Source organism: Haemorhous mexicanus, chromosome 2 (assembly GCF_027477595.1).
Source record: "Haemorhous mexicanus isolate bHaeMex1 chromosome 2, bHaeMex1.pri, whole genome shotgun sequence".
NCBI lineage: Eukaryota > Metazoa > Chordata > Aves > Passeriformes > Fringillidae > Haemorhous > Haemorhous mexicanus.
Window position 1 is genome coordinate 105,059,202 of NC_082342.1, and position 14,962 is coordinate 105,074,163.

The 14,962-nt window shown below is 43.6% G+C and overlaps 1 protein-coding gene across 2 annotated transcripts; it reads right to left on the reverse strand.

Moving 5' to 3' along the window:
* Nucleotides 1-367: 367 nt before the first annotated feature.
* On the reverse strand, nt 368-14,487 carry ASB11 (ankyrin repeat and SOCS box containing 11). 2 transcript variants are annotated; one of them, XM_059839804.1, is made up of 7 exons: nt 14,301-14,487; nt 11,228-11,307; nt 8,185-8,292; nt 6,546-6,696; nt 6,193-6,327; nt 5,085-5,276; nt 368-2,258 (listed from the first exon to the last, which is right to left on the reverse strand). In XM_059839804.1, exons 1-7 carry the CDS (start codon nt 14,476-14,478, stop codon nt 2,134-2,136), a joined length of 969 nt encoding a protein of 322 aa, XP_059695787.1. In that variant the 5' UTR covers nt 14,479-14,487; the 3' UTR covers nt 368-2,133. The 2 variants fall into 2 exon arrangements, with proteins under 2 accessions (XP_059695787.1, XP_059695788.1); XM_059839805.1 differs by lacking the exon at nt 14,301-14,487 and adding an exon at nt 12,949-13,084.
* Nucleotides 14,488-14,962: the final 475 nt, after the last annotated feature.

Sequence of the window (14,962 nt, forward strand, 5' to 3'; positions counted from 1 at the left end):
AAATAGATCCCATAAATTGCCTTAGTCCCTGATTGCAGTGCACATCTGACAGCTCACACAGCTGTGCCTCTGTCGCTCTGTTTAGAGAGCAGAGAGTATTCTCACTGCCACCTTATTAGCAGAGCAGGTGAATTTGCAGTAAAGATAGACCTGAGAGGGACCTGCTGACATCAGATTAATATAGACATTCCTTTCTTGATAGTATTTGATTTTCAAAGGCTCTTGAGAATTTAGTGTTCAAATCTCTGAGATTCATGATGTATTATACCATACAAGGTCATTGATGTCACTGACAACTTTATGGGCTATAGCTCTTGCCATCAGATAGCATTCAATATGTGCAAACACAGGCTGAAAACTGCATCCATTTTTGGCTGTAATGTTGAAGGTCCAGTCTCATGAGCTGCTGAGAGCTCAATTTATCTTACTTGTGCTGAATTAATCATAAAGAAGTATGGGCAACATTAGACCTTTGTCTCAGAGAGACTGTCATGGTGATATTAAGGGATTATTAGCATTGAACCAGAGACTGCTGCTGCTGGAGCAGGGACAGGAGCCTGGATGTTGTTGGAAGCCAGTCCTGTATCCAGACGCTAGCAGGAAAATTCCCTCTGACTTAAGAAGTATGGGCAGTGAAAACTGGTGCCAGAATGCCTCACTCATAAAGAAACCAGTACATTTCACAGCCTGAAAATGTGTCAGCAGCCTCTTGGACGTGGGAAGTTGAGCAAAATGGAGACAGAGTCCTTTTAATTTTGCTTCCCATTTTACTACAACTAGTGAAACACCATTGCCTGTCTCATGGCAGAAGTTTACCAAAACTTGGCTCTGAAGAAATGCTTTGTTCCCCAGAAGAACCTCCCCAGGAAAAATTAAAAAAACCTTTTTATGTGGTGTACAGTGGCACTGCAAGTGTCACTGCACACCACATTTCTCAACTCAAAGAGCTGCGTGCTTTCAGCCCTGCTGTTTCCAAGCTACTAATCCTCACATTATTTAAACTAATACCACAATGGACAATTATAACACTCTAAAAATCCTTACTTCTGGAGAGGTAATTAAACCCTCTAGAATAGGGGGCAAAGGAGCCAACAAGCCTGCAAACCACTCCTGTGGAGGAAGGTTCAACCACATTAGGGTGATGCACAACCATCTTTAGTGGCCCTGCTTCTCTCCAGCTCCACAGTCCAAGACTTGCCTTGAGAAATGTCTAAGCATGCAAAGCCAAAAAAAAAAGAAAAAGCAGCACTCTTTCTTTTGCCTTTTTTTACACCTTGCAAAGGATGGACATTGAAACATCACCTACTATGCCTATAAAAACATTTGCCAATTAAGCTATGAAAAAATGTTCATGTAATGAATACAGCCAGATCTCAGGTGACATAACTTTGGAAGGATTTTTTCAGGAAGAAATGAAAGGGTTTTTTAAGACTTTCACAGTTTTGTGGGCTCACTCGAAACCCCTCCACTTGCTTTCATACCATCACTTGTACCTCCAAGGACAAGATGTGTTAGCATTGGGGATAGCTGTGCTCAGGGCTCAGGGATGGACAGTGGCTGGACAGCCAGAGACTGCTGGAAATTCATAGGGCTCCAGTAGACAATAGGAAGGAGATGAAAGGATGCAAAATCAAAGCTGATAAAAGATGTGCAGTATGCTGTTTAAGTCTGATGTTTGTCACTGAAAGCTTTCCTTTCCACATACTAATGGAAGAAAAATATTCACTGCCTTGATTTTGACATTGAGATTGGATAGACAAAGGGAAGAAGCTGCACAGATATTGCACAAATAAATATAACCCCAAATGGAGGGGAAATCTCTGTGTGTATGTTGGTGAGTGGATGTGTGCATTTGCACCTACAAACACATGTCAAGTGAGGTGTTTATGTACTAGAACTTCTCAGGCTGGTGTGAGTCCATGTGGCAATAGATTGTGAGGGAACTGTGTCCATGATACCACTCACTGCCTGTGAAATTCTGTTTCCAATTTTCACTGTCACATAGCACCCAGTGTTTGGCAGCCGCAGAAGACAGTAAATGATGCCTTTGATTTTTTTTTTTCTGTGATATAATAAACTTGGAGTAAACAACCATTTGTTCCTCTTTCTTCCCCAGTCTGAAGGCAGCCAGACTTATCGGTGCAGGAGGAAGTTCTCCAGCGGCTCAGGCAGGTGCAGCTTGGGGACAGTGCAGAGGCACGACCGGCCCAGGTGCCTCCTGATGCACAACCTGCACAGCTGGGCCAGGCTGGCAGGACCTGGGGGAAGGTAAAAGGCAAGAATCAGCACCCTCAAACCCACCACCAGTATGGGTCAAAGCAACAAACACCAGCAAGATTTGCAACTCAGCCCAAGCACTACATAATGGCTTGCTGAGGTCAGGGAGATTTAGATACATCATTGTTTGTATTAAAGTTGTGTTGTCAGAGTTGGTTCAGCAGTTTGAAAGCTGTGAGTGCTAAACACCTTTTTCTGCATGCACAGCTAGGCTGTTTGGCATCTTTTCTTGAGCAAACACCTGAAAAAGTGTCTGCACTGGAGAGAGAGCTCTGGAATCCATAGCACTTGCTCAGGATATAGGACAACCCCCAGCAGTTTTGTGAGGATAAAGGATAAGTAGTTAATTGTTTATATATACAGAACATGCTTTTTCCAACTACTGGTGTCTCAGCAGGTATCTGCACAAGTAGTATCTGCAACTGTGCCTTTTTACATGGCCACAGTCTCAGAATATTTATGTTTGTCAGTCAGTCCTCCAGTGCTCCTCAAAACATTTCTTTCTGTGACATCTAATTTTAGCTAAATCTGACTGAAGGGAACACTTTTGAAGAAAGGTCTCAAAGATGGAAAGTCTTCAAAATTCTTTTCAAAAAGACATTTAAGATTAAGAAAAAAAGAAGAAAAAAAGAAGCAACAGCAAAAACCCAAGATGAGAAGATGTGAAGTTTTTTGCCCTTCCCTTGCTGCATGTGAGAACTCTTGTTACACATCAGAGGGTGGAGTGGTTGGAAAGCTGTCAGAGGACTCATCCTGGGCAGTGGCTGGCACAGTGCTGCCCAGGGTGGAGCTGCCCCAGGGTTTTCCCTGCAGGGTGACTGGGAACTGTCCCCACCACGGATCAGGGGAGGGGCATGCCAGGCACAAATCCAAATATGAGGCTCCATTGCCTCTGCAGCTACAAGCCTGCATGTGCAAATGCACCCTGCTAGTGAATGTGTGCCTGCCTCCCCTTCACTTTCCTCTGGCCACAGCTGCTCCAGATGCAAGCTTTACACCTGCCCAGAGGTGGTGCCCTTCCCCTCCAGTTTCTGTCCAAACAGTAGCAATCACTGCAGAGTTTGACAAGTAACAGGTGGAGATGTGGGCTTAAAGACCTGTCCTTATATCTTACAGGTAAGCTTCTTAATCTGTGCTTTTATCACAGGAAAATTTAGGAGCTTAAACAGGCTGATAATATCCCCTCTGAGAAATTAATAGAAAAATATGGGATATATAAAAAAGAACTTTTGTACTACTGTCACTGGAAGTGAAGAAAGAAACTACCATCTTCTAAAGCACTTAGGAAAACAGACACATTTTATATTTCACATCACTTAATAGCTAGTGAGAGGAGAAATTAAAGGGACCCATCTAAGTAACCTCAATGGAGAAGGGTAGAGAAACTCTTCAGCCTGGGCTACTTATTTTGAACAGAAGGACCTCAGAAAACACAGAAGCAGTGGAAAAGAGTAGCTGCATGTTAAGCCCAGCAAAATATCTGAAAGTGGGACCAAAGGTGAGGAAACTGAGGAAGCTTCATGCCTTAAAACAAAGAGTCAGCAGGAACTGAAATGCCTTTAGAGCCTTTCTGACTGTAAGAGAGAAGAGGGTGACAAGCTGAGAGTGGAAATCAAAAGGAAAGTTCAGGAAGAGAAAATTATCAATATTACAATATTTCTTTATCTACACCAACTCTGATTCACTCAGGGCAATGGTGGCAGGACTCTTGGTGGCACTGCCTTTGCTCCCACTGAGCTCTGGGCAACTCAGGTATGGGGACAGAAATCACACAAGGTGAGAAGCATTCAAACAAAATTCCTCCCAGAAGGTTTTAGACATGACAAATTAAAGCTCTGCATGAAAAGTCATGGAGAAAGGGAACAGGACAGAAGGATATTAGCCAATGTTTTGTTTCTTTCACAAAGCCTGCCTGTGTTCAGAGGGTTAGGACAAAGCCTGTGTGCAACACTGACATTTATTAATTTACCATGCAGGAGCTGTTTGGAATTGGGCTTTTTGTGCACATCATGTTTGGTCCCTGGTGGTTGTGAGCAGGCTCAGGAAGGTGGGAGGCCCTGCATGGGGGGGACACCATTCACCCTCAGAGTCAGAAGAGCCTCAAGGGACACAAACCAGCTAAGAGGGCAGCAGTGAGCTGGAAAACACAGAGATTAGAGGGGGGGGGAACTAATTCAGCAAGCCCATAGCTCAGGGATGTTGCTCTTGGATGCATCAAGTTCTGGCCAAATGTTGTGCAGGTGAAAACAGCACAAGAGGATTCTGATCCATTTCAGAGGTTCCTTCCAGTTTACTGCAAGGATAATTAATTGCAGGAAGCCTGGAGGTAAACAGCAAAGTGCTGGTCTGTGCTGGGATTGCAGCCCCTTAAACCACAGGGGAGAGCTGGGAAGCTGAAAAGTCAGCTGGCTCTGCTTTCTCCTGGCAGCTAAGGACACACTCACCCACTGAGCCATGGTGCAAGGCTGAACACCAGGTGATGGTACTAAAATATGATCTAGTAATAAACTTTCATGGCAGTTTTTAACACCAGGAGTCCCACTAGGTAAACACGGATTATTTTCCTTCAGTAGACAGGAAAAAAAGCACAGAATAACTGACTGATTTACCTGCTAAAATCATAGCACCAGGTGGCAGATCTAGCAACAAAACAGATTTCTGTGTCATGTGTTGGAGGTTTGAAGGCAGCAGAGAAGGTAAGAGAATGTATGTAGAACATTACTTATAAAAGCAATTAAGAAAATATACTCAGGTAAAGGATACAAATACTGCTTTACTTAAAAAAGGAGGAGAAAGGAAACCATTACCTTCCCGAAGCAGAAGTGCCTGCTCCACTTTGCTGTGGGGTGTGGCAAGATCCAGGGCACATTTGAGGTCAGCATTTCTGCATTTTGGGTTAGCACCATAGTCTGTCAGCAAGACAACTATCTCCACACTGGATTTCCTTGCTGCTGCGTGCAGGGGGGTGTCCAGTCCCTTCCCCACATTCACATTGGCTCCTTGGGTGAACAAGAGCTTCTGGTTAGATCTGGTGGGCAGCAGGGACTGTCTGAACCTGCATCACACAGGCTGGTTTCCACTAGGAGCCTCAAGAGATGAGGGGATGGATGGCACACATGATCTCTCAACAGCAGCTGTGCAAAGCTCAGCTCAAACAGCTGCTCTGGCAGAGCGCTCTGGGCCACCAAACCCTGTCTGCAAATGCTCAGGATGGAGCAGCCTGACCTTCAACCCAAAACATGTTCAAAGCCTACCACGTGTTCTTTAAAGTTGTTAATGGCATAAAATCTAATGTGGATTGTGTTAATTTAATTGCCAGGGGAAAAAAAATCCTGAAACCTTTAGGTATCTCATTGTAATCTGTCTGGGAGCACAGCAAGCAAAATGCTTGCCCCAGGCTGGCTGGGCACTGCAGGGCCACACTTTGAGCAGGTGTAAGTCAGATAATGCACACTGACAGCAAAAATTTATGCTAGTTCATAGCCTGTGCCTGGACCCGCAGTGATTATTCTTCCAAGCAGCTTTACTGCTGCTCTCATATCCACTGAGGAGGAGGTGAAGTTAATGGTTCTGATAAACTGCTGTGTTAAGCAGGAGTTGATTTTGGTCAGTAATATTAGCCAGCATTTTCTGTGTTTCCTGTTATCTTTCTAGAAAACTAAAAGAATTCTGTTTTCACATTCAGATAGCCTCAGGGAGGTGTCTGTAAATAAGAAGGCTTTTCACTTAGGAAATCATAATTTCTTTATCAATATGGGAAATTTTTAATGGCCTCAAATGAGTCTGACAATCAGGCTCCCAAACAATGCTTGTGGGAATCACCCATGATGTTTTAAGCAGAGAGGCAGCTCAGAGAGGCTAGCAGCATTGGCTCACACCACCATAGCTCTCCCCCAGCCCCCTTTCCAGGTGTACCTAGCTCCAAAAGCTTCTTGACACACTCTGTTCTCTGGTACGTGCAGGCCATGTAGAGAGGGGTCCCATGCTGTGGGTCTTCTTGGTCAATGTCAACCTCGTGGGCCAGAAGGGTCTCCATGCACTCCCTGTGACCTGTGGAGGGAAGAGCTCTCACTGAATTGCTGCAGAGCAGGACACACCCAGGTACAGCTGTGAGGCACAGGAGCTGTGAAACAGCCAAGCCTGTTTATCTGTTCTGATATGGAAAGGATTTTTTTTAAATGCTTAGTGAACAACAAAAGACGCATTTTTCAGGTAGTTATTGTTGGCTTCAATCACAGCCCTCACGCCCAGAACAGCACCTCTCTCACCTCTCTTGACTGCCTCGTGGATGGGCGAGGGCAGGAGGCTCCCCAGCTGTGCCTTGGCTCCAAATTCCAGCAGCATGCTGACACAGGCTGCGCTGCCACTGCAGCAGGCGTTGAACAGGGGAGTGACCCCGTCGATGGTGGCCGCATTGACCTGCGGTGGGAGACACGCTCAGGATAATCCTGTTTGACAGGAATGCCCTCGCAGCACGCCTCCTGTGCGCACCAGAACTGCACCAGAGCCAGACTCTTGCCTTGGTTAATTTCAGGAATTAATTTATTTACAACTTTCTGAGTTATGTGTTGTGGCATAACATATAGAACATTCTCCTTTGATGACTGCCCTCTTTCCCAGATGGTTAGTGCCAAAAGGCAGAAACCCTGCCTGCTCTGAATGGAGCAGCTCTGCTGGAGCTGCTAAAAATTGCAATTTTTATTCTTTCCCTTTTTTTTTTTTTTAATGTGAAACAGCTGAGTATCTTCAAGATTTTTTTAGTTTGCACCAGCCTCAAGGTGGAACACCCTCAAATGAAAATAGCTTTGCTTTTTAAATGAAATAATTTACTTTCTGTTTAATATTTTCATCTGAAAACACATTTCCAGCAGAAGAAATTTTCGTAGAAACATAGTCCCAAACAGAAAAGGAGTTTATATGCTTGTGTGTCTATGCAAGACAGAAATTTTCTTCCCCAACTTCTGATGTAAAGACCTGGCAAGAACCACTGTTGCCATTCTCCATTGGGACAGCAGAGCTGTAGACCACAGAATCTCAGAATATGCTGAGTTGGAAGGGACCCATTGGATCATGGAGTCCAGCTCCTGGCCTCGCAGAAGACAGCCCAGGAATCACACCATACCCCTGTTTATGCCGTGTTTAACCAGGTAGAAAGCCCTCAGGGCCAATTTATGAAGCAAATCTGTATGTATTTAACTCTGTGGCCCGCTGGAGAAGAGCAATGGATTATGCAAGCACATGTCAATTTGTAAAATTTCCACCACCCTCAGCTCCTCCCAGTGTCATCAGGCAGGTGTGGCTGGAACTGCTGGAGGCACCGGAGGTCTCTTGACTGTTTTGGTGCTGCTTGGTTTCTTGCCATATAAATTTTACTTGAAAACCCAGCTGACATAAAAATATCCTTATATATTTCACCCTTTTCTTAATCTCTGTTGTGAACATGTACTCTGCCTCAGGGTCCAGCTGTGGGAATTGTTATTTTATTAGCAGATAAAATGCTTTAATTGCTTCAAGCACATCCATTTTTGCTTACATGAGACTCCCAAACCTTCCCATAGAAAACCAGATATTATTCCAGTGATCACTGCTGAGGGGGGAGGGGGAGGGCAAAGGTGTGAGTTACTTTCTTCAGGGTTATTTCACTTAGCATCTTTCATTCATTTTCCATCAATGGTGACTATGTTTCACACACAAAGGGGAAACAAAAGAGAATAAAGGGAGGACACAAGGGGGAGACAAATCTATCACCCAGGGAAACAGAACACTGTTATATTTTTCCACATTTCTGTCTGACATGTCCATGTACATCTTGGCCCTGCCACCTGGACCGTACATCCAACATCCCCACTGATGCAGGGAGCATCCCTTCCCAGGTGCCCCTGCCCCAGAGTCATCCCCAGGACTTACCTGGGCACCATTCTCCAGCAGCACCTTGGCACAGGCCACGTGCCCCCCCAGGCAGGCCTCGTGGAGAGCCGACACGCGGTCTGTGGTCAGCAGGTTCACGTTGAAACCCTGCAAGAGGAGCAGGGAGTGAGGGGACAGCCCTGCCCTGCACAGCTCCTGCAGGGAGCTGGGGTGCCCATGGCAGGGAGAGTCATGGCAGGGCTGTGTCCAGGCAAAGGGCTCAGGTCACATTGGTGCTGTGCAGTGATTTCTTGTCCCCACAAACCACAGCTGCTGATGGGGTTAATGAGGGGGCACTCACAAGCTGTGCCTTCCCTTTCTAGCTCTTTATATGCACTGTCAGTTGCAGGAAGTGCTTCACATTTCTTTAATTTATAAGGGTGGCATTTCCTTCCCTAGTAAGTCCTGCACCAGGAGCTACAGCTGGAGGGTTTCACTTTCCTGACTGCTCCTAGCACAGGTGTTTGCAGCTCAGCTGGAGCTGGCAGTTCCTTCAGTGGGGAGAAACAGGATTCCCTAGGATAAGCTTCATCCTGTTCTAAAGCATCTGTTTCCAGTAGGACAGACAAATTGCATTCTAAAAGTTCTTTCATTCACTACAGAGGGTACCTAAGAGTGTTTCACTCAGAGGTAATAAGTACCTGGTAAACCTACAAGAGAGATGAGTCAAATCCCACCCACAAATCAGTTCCTCTTATCTGACCAGGAAATGTTTTACACTGGAAGAAAGAACAGTGATTTACAAATCACTGTTGATTTCCTGTTGAATGCCTTATTTCAGGTGTTTCCCTAATTAACAGTTGCCATATCTATTCTTGCACAAAGACAATCCAGACATTCACAAAGGGAAAAGCAGTTGTCACACGTGTTTTTCTCTGAATGCAACTAAATCTCCTGGTAATTAGAATTCTACAGCCATGTGTGAGAACAGGCCTGGAAGCAGCTCTATTTTCTGCTTGATGTCATATTTTGAAGCACAGCTGGTGCCTGCCTGACGTGCTATAGTCAGGGCAGCTCACGAGATGGCAGCAATGCACTTTTTGGTACACGGTACCCAATGCAATGGGCAGAAAGGAGTACCTGGGAGCAACCTCACACAGCAAAAAAGGCACCAGTCCTGGCACCGTGAGCATTAAAAACACTGTAAACACTTCAGGCTAAGCATTACATGATAGAAAACCAATCTTTTTCAATCATGTGAAAATATTATTAATGTAAAAGTTGTTGGTAAAATTCCTTATGCATTACAATGGTGCTAGGGGAACAGATGAAACCTTGACAAAATTGAGATTATTCCATTTTCTAATTGTATGATTGTTTCATACTTTGTGATCATCATATTCCTTCAAAATTAGTTTCTTCTAGAGACTCCTAATAAGAAGACCTATTCTCAATCATTATTCATATATACATTTATATATATATATATTTAACAAATAAAACTCAGTCATATCAAGTGATAGAATAAGCACTGATATCTTGGGAAAACCAGCAATTCCTTCCATTACAAAATGATGAATAAGTTGTAGATCTTACAATGGCTGTTTGCCAAACATCATCATGATAAACCTTGTTTTTAATGTACATGAAAAATCAAACTCTCTTTTCAGGCATTGAAACAGGTGTTGGTGAGTTCTTGAGCTGTTTGAAAACTGCAGGACTACATCACCTCCCTGTGTCCAGGCATTCCCTGTGCAGCCAGAGCCTCAGTGGCTTTCTTGAAAGCCGTGGTGCTGCAGCAGACACCTCTGAGTGTCCCACAGATACTCAAGTACAGTCCCACACTTCATTTCAGGCTAGTACATTAGAAGCAATGAGCAATGATTATGCTGCTCCATGAACACTTTCATCCCTGCATTTATCAATCTGTGGTGACTCAGCTCCAATTCAGGCTCTACAGACATTGCTGCCTGGATCTCCTTTCATCAGCAAGGACCTTCATCTTTTACTCCCAAAATTAAATGTCTTCAGGAAAAGGAGAAACAGTGGATTAACTAAATGATATAACCACACCAGTGGGTGCTTCCTCAGTGCACAGCCATGTACAGTGCATAACCAGGGCATTGGGTGAACAACCACAACTCTGGGTGCTCCACAAAGCAAGTGGTGTAAGGTCAGCATAAATGGAGATAGAGGGGTCAAAAAACCATCAAATCCCTAAATGAATAAAGCCTCTTTCTTTTTATGTCTAACCTCCATTACTTCCTTTTCCATAAAAATCACTTTATGTCAGCAGGTGAAGGAAAGAGGGATCAGAAAATGGGAGGGCAAATACTGCCTGTAAACAGCATTTTTTTTTAGTTGCAGCTGTGCCTCAAGAGATGTCTGGAGAGGAGGCTTTCCCACTGGCAGCTTCACTCCTGGAGGATGTTGTCCATTAGAGATCTGATCTCTGGTTATAGTTATTTACCTTGACTATAAAAAGCCTGATAGCCAAGTCAAAAGCTTTATAGTCAGGGAGTTAATTTCCCTGCAGTTGCCTTGGGGGCAAGAAGGAGAGGGGGACAGTTACCTATTTGTGCTAGATGGGGACACTGAGTTTAAGCAAAGGTGGGAAGGAAGATGATGGGCAGAGCACAAAGAACCATAACCTCTTTTCATATCCAGCTTCTTTTCCTTCTCATGTATTCTCTCCTCCTCTCTTCCTTTTGGAGCAGAGGGTTTCAGGCTGACTATAAAGGCCAAGACGCCTTTTATAAGGCATGCCTTTTACTTTTTGGGTTTTTTTCTAATAGCCTACATTTATATATTTACTGTCCTCATTCTCAAGCCAGTTGCATAGTTCATCATTGAGAAGGAGCACAAGGATCACTGTTTATTACATAGCAAGCTGCAAGCTGTGATAGTCTTTGTCCCAGGCTTGTCCCCAGCTTCTTAACTGAGCAAACTAATACATGCCCAGAGGTGTTTGTGCTGATATATTATTCATACAGCCATATTTCTCATGCCCTGTTGCAGTCTATTACCAGCTCACCAGCCCATAAATGCGATTCATGTGAAACCACCTTGCTTCCCAGCCTTTTCTTTCCCTGTGGGCTTTTACCTGTGCAATCAAGGTTTTCAGAGAGAGAAGGCGTCCCTGGAAGGCAGCATCATGGAGAGGGGATCGGTCTGCCCAGCTGCCTGAAACAGCAAATGCATGGAAGCTAATTCAGGGATGCAGCAAAAGCAGATCTTGGGAGGACAGGGGAAGCACAGCCACGTGTAAATGCAGATCAGGACTGAAATCAGTGTGGGCTTAGTGGTGAAACTGTTTGATGAATTAATTTCAGCAGAGCAGCTGAGGGATCAGCAATCCTGAGAAAGCTGGCTGCTCACTAAGGGACCTAAACAAAAGCTTCTTGGCAGAACTTTTAAAAGAACAGCTAAAAACATGTTTCAGCAAAGATCACGAGTTTATTGCTGCTGGGTCTCACATGGAGACTTCAGAACCCTGCAATTCTCCAACTCAAAACCATATCAGCCTCCACCTTTCCTTGGGAGCTCTTGTCACAAATTGCATCCCAGCTTCTCTGACACTTTGTTAAGAGCCTCATACAGGGTTGTCTTGTCCATCAAATTAATTCTGGCATGTCCTTGGCAGTTTTATTTCCTGAACTGACAATTTCATAAATAACATCCTCCCTCTCAGACTACCATGTAACAGGTTTAATCATTCTCTTCACTGATATATTTTAGAAAATACATGGAAAAACAAATTCTGCCTGAGGGCTTTACTTTTCTTCTTTAATAATTTTGAGATGCTGAACTGTTCAGACTCCTTCACGTAGGCTTGCTTGCCCTTTTTCTTATCCTAATCTATTTATGTGCCAAGAAAAATAATTCTTTAGCCTAGCTCCTTCCTACAGGCATAGACATTCAGCTCAGGTTAAATCCCTGCCACTCAAATAGAGAGCAAATTTACTTGTCCGATATTAAAATTCATAACCATCCTGTGACACAGTGTGTAGTAAGTGTTTCTCCAAAGGCCAGCTGCATTTCCAGTGCCACAGGACAGAAGCAAAACCAGTGTTTGCATTCATGCTCTGTTGTACAGCAAACCCATGGGCACTGTGTTTGAAACCCTTGTCCTGTTCAATTTTTTCAGCTATGCCGCACACCAGAGAGAATGGAAAGGGTGATTTATCTCCATTTCACATGCTACCCAAGGCAGGGAGAAATCAGTGAGAGGCATGGACACATCCATGGGGACTTGAGGCCAAGGACACAGCAGAGGTTTTACCCTTGGCCAAAGGAGTCTCCTTTTGTTACCCAAGGACCAGGATGCACTTCAGCTACTGGAGTTACAGTTTTACCCGTAGTAATTACTTTTGTTTCCATTTATTTACAGAGCCCTTCCTGGGCTCCTAAGACAGGAAACTGGCATGGAAAGATCAGCTGGCACAATATATGGCAAGGCTCTGAATGACACATCAGTCAAAATGCTGGAAACGGGGACCAAGTAGGGACCAAGAAACGCCTTCCTGAAAACCCCCCAAATACCCCACACCTCTCATCATGCTGGTGACTAAAACAGGCAAGCTCGGCTCAGAAAGTCAGAAGACATTGCAAGTGACAAAGCCTAGAGCCCTTATACAGCAGGAAGATTCAGGAGTTACTCAAAGAGAGCTCCAGGGCCTTATTTAACCTTTTATGCAGAGTTTAACTCGTGCGAGTGCGTGTTCTCACATGCATTTCCAGGGCATTTCCAATGCATGTGTATGCACACACAGCCTCAGGACAGCACACACTCTGCACACTCCCACGCCAGCCACCACCACCTACCTCCCTGAAACATGTGGCAAATATAGTTCCCATATGGAGCACATCTCCCCTGCTCAGCTGGGAGTGACATGACTGAAAGTGCTCCTTTCAAATGCCTACAGATAAATTATGCAGCCCTGCTGCTGCTGTGCTACTTCACTGCAAAGAGAAAAGGTTGTGAAGCTCTGGATGTAATATGATATAGTGCCCCAGCAACAACATCACGTGATCTTACATTTTGTAAGATTATCCTTAATGGCTTTCTGCAAATGGCAACTTGCAGATAAAAATATGTTACAGCCTGCTGAATTTCAAGGCACCTCCAAAAGAACCTGCTTGAAGGAAAAACTGCTGCTCACCACATGTCAGTTTATGATTGCATAAAGGTGCTTGGAAAAAAATGACAGTAACAAATGACTGGAATGATATTCTAGAGCATAAAACATAAATTAATAACCAAGACATGCCTGTATTTATACAGGTTTCATAAAGGCTTTGTCAAAAATGCTTGGCTGCAGTATTCCTCTTGGCCAGATGTTAATCTCCCTGCTTTGGGTGGCCATCCCACACCATCTGTGTTCTGATGCCATTCCTGTGCCTGTTCCTGATGGCACAATCACAAAGCAAGTGCCCAACAAATGAGTCACACAGAAATGTGTGATGTCACAATGCTGATCAGAGTCTGCAGCTAGAAAAGTGAGCCCTCATTAGCAGTAAATTGAAAATACAGTGTCATTTTAATTAGTGGAATTAACAGGAATGCAAACACATGCCTATTCATTATTATAGCAGTGACCTGAAGGACTAAAAGCACTTGAAAAAAAAACAAAACTATGACCTGCTAAGTAACCTATTAAATACAATCTATTCTTGTGCTGTGTATTTTTCAGAACAATTTTAGCTGCATTCATTTTTATCATCTGATTTAACAAAATAAATCTTCTTTGCTTGGATGCATAAAGTCTTTAGTTATATCTTCCTAGCATCTCCTTTCAGAAAATCAATGTGCTAAAACTTTTCCCTAAATATTCTCTGGCAGTAAAACTGGATATTTAGTAAAACAATCTGTAACCACTGGTAAAGAACACCTTGTACTGAGAACAGTATTTTTATTTACCGTGGTGCACCGACCAAAAGCCGTCCTCATTCTAGCTGGGTAATTGTTGGAGTCTCATATTTTGCGCACCTAAACCATGCCAACACATACTGACACTGCAGAGACCCCAGGAATGGGAGGCACTTCAGGTAAAACATTTACCCCTGCATTTAGCAAAAAATCCCTCATTTCATGGCAACTCGCTGATTTAAATCCTCCAGTTACAAAAATGTGGCAAATAAACATCTAAATGTTAGAGTCCATATTTTTACTTTACCTGGGACTATTCCATAGATCTCTTCTGCTATCCTGGCAGCTTCTTTTCTGTTGCCTTTAACAATATAGAAATGGGTCAGCAAAGCCAAGGAAATCTTAATTAAAAGCTTGAAGCAAAACAAAGCAAAAATGGCAAAATAAATGTTAGTGAAAGAATGGAGTATAGAACTGCCCTCCATTTTGGCTTGCTCTTTGAATAGTTTCTCAGGTTGGCTAAGTTGCACTGGGCTATTCTTGGTATCATATGTCATCTATTTTAAACCCTTCAGGACCTGCTGTTCCTCAGTTACCAAAAATACATCCTGGTTTTATTTGGTGTGAGGTGCTTGATGCTAAATAACAATATCAAGGATAAGATATTTTGAACATCTCTGCCTACAGGAAACAAATGAGAAAATCCTTTCCAAACCTACATAAAAGAAAATAATTTTTCAGACAGATGCTCTCCATACCACCTGAAAGCCCATACATCCACACTGGATTTATTCTTAGAGGTAGCAGTTCCATTTCCAAAGACTGCATAGATAAAGTTTCAGAAATTGTTCAGAGATGCTGCAAAAAGAATACTTTTCTGTCTTTTCCATCTTGAGAACAGGCCTTGCTGGCACTCAGATAGAGAACAAAGGCAAACATATCAAAGAAAAGCATTATCATGAAAGAATT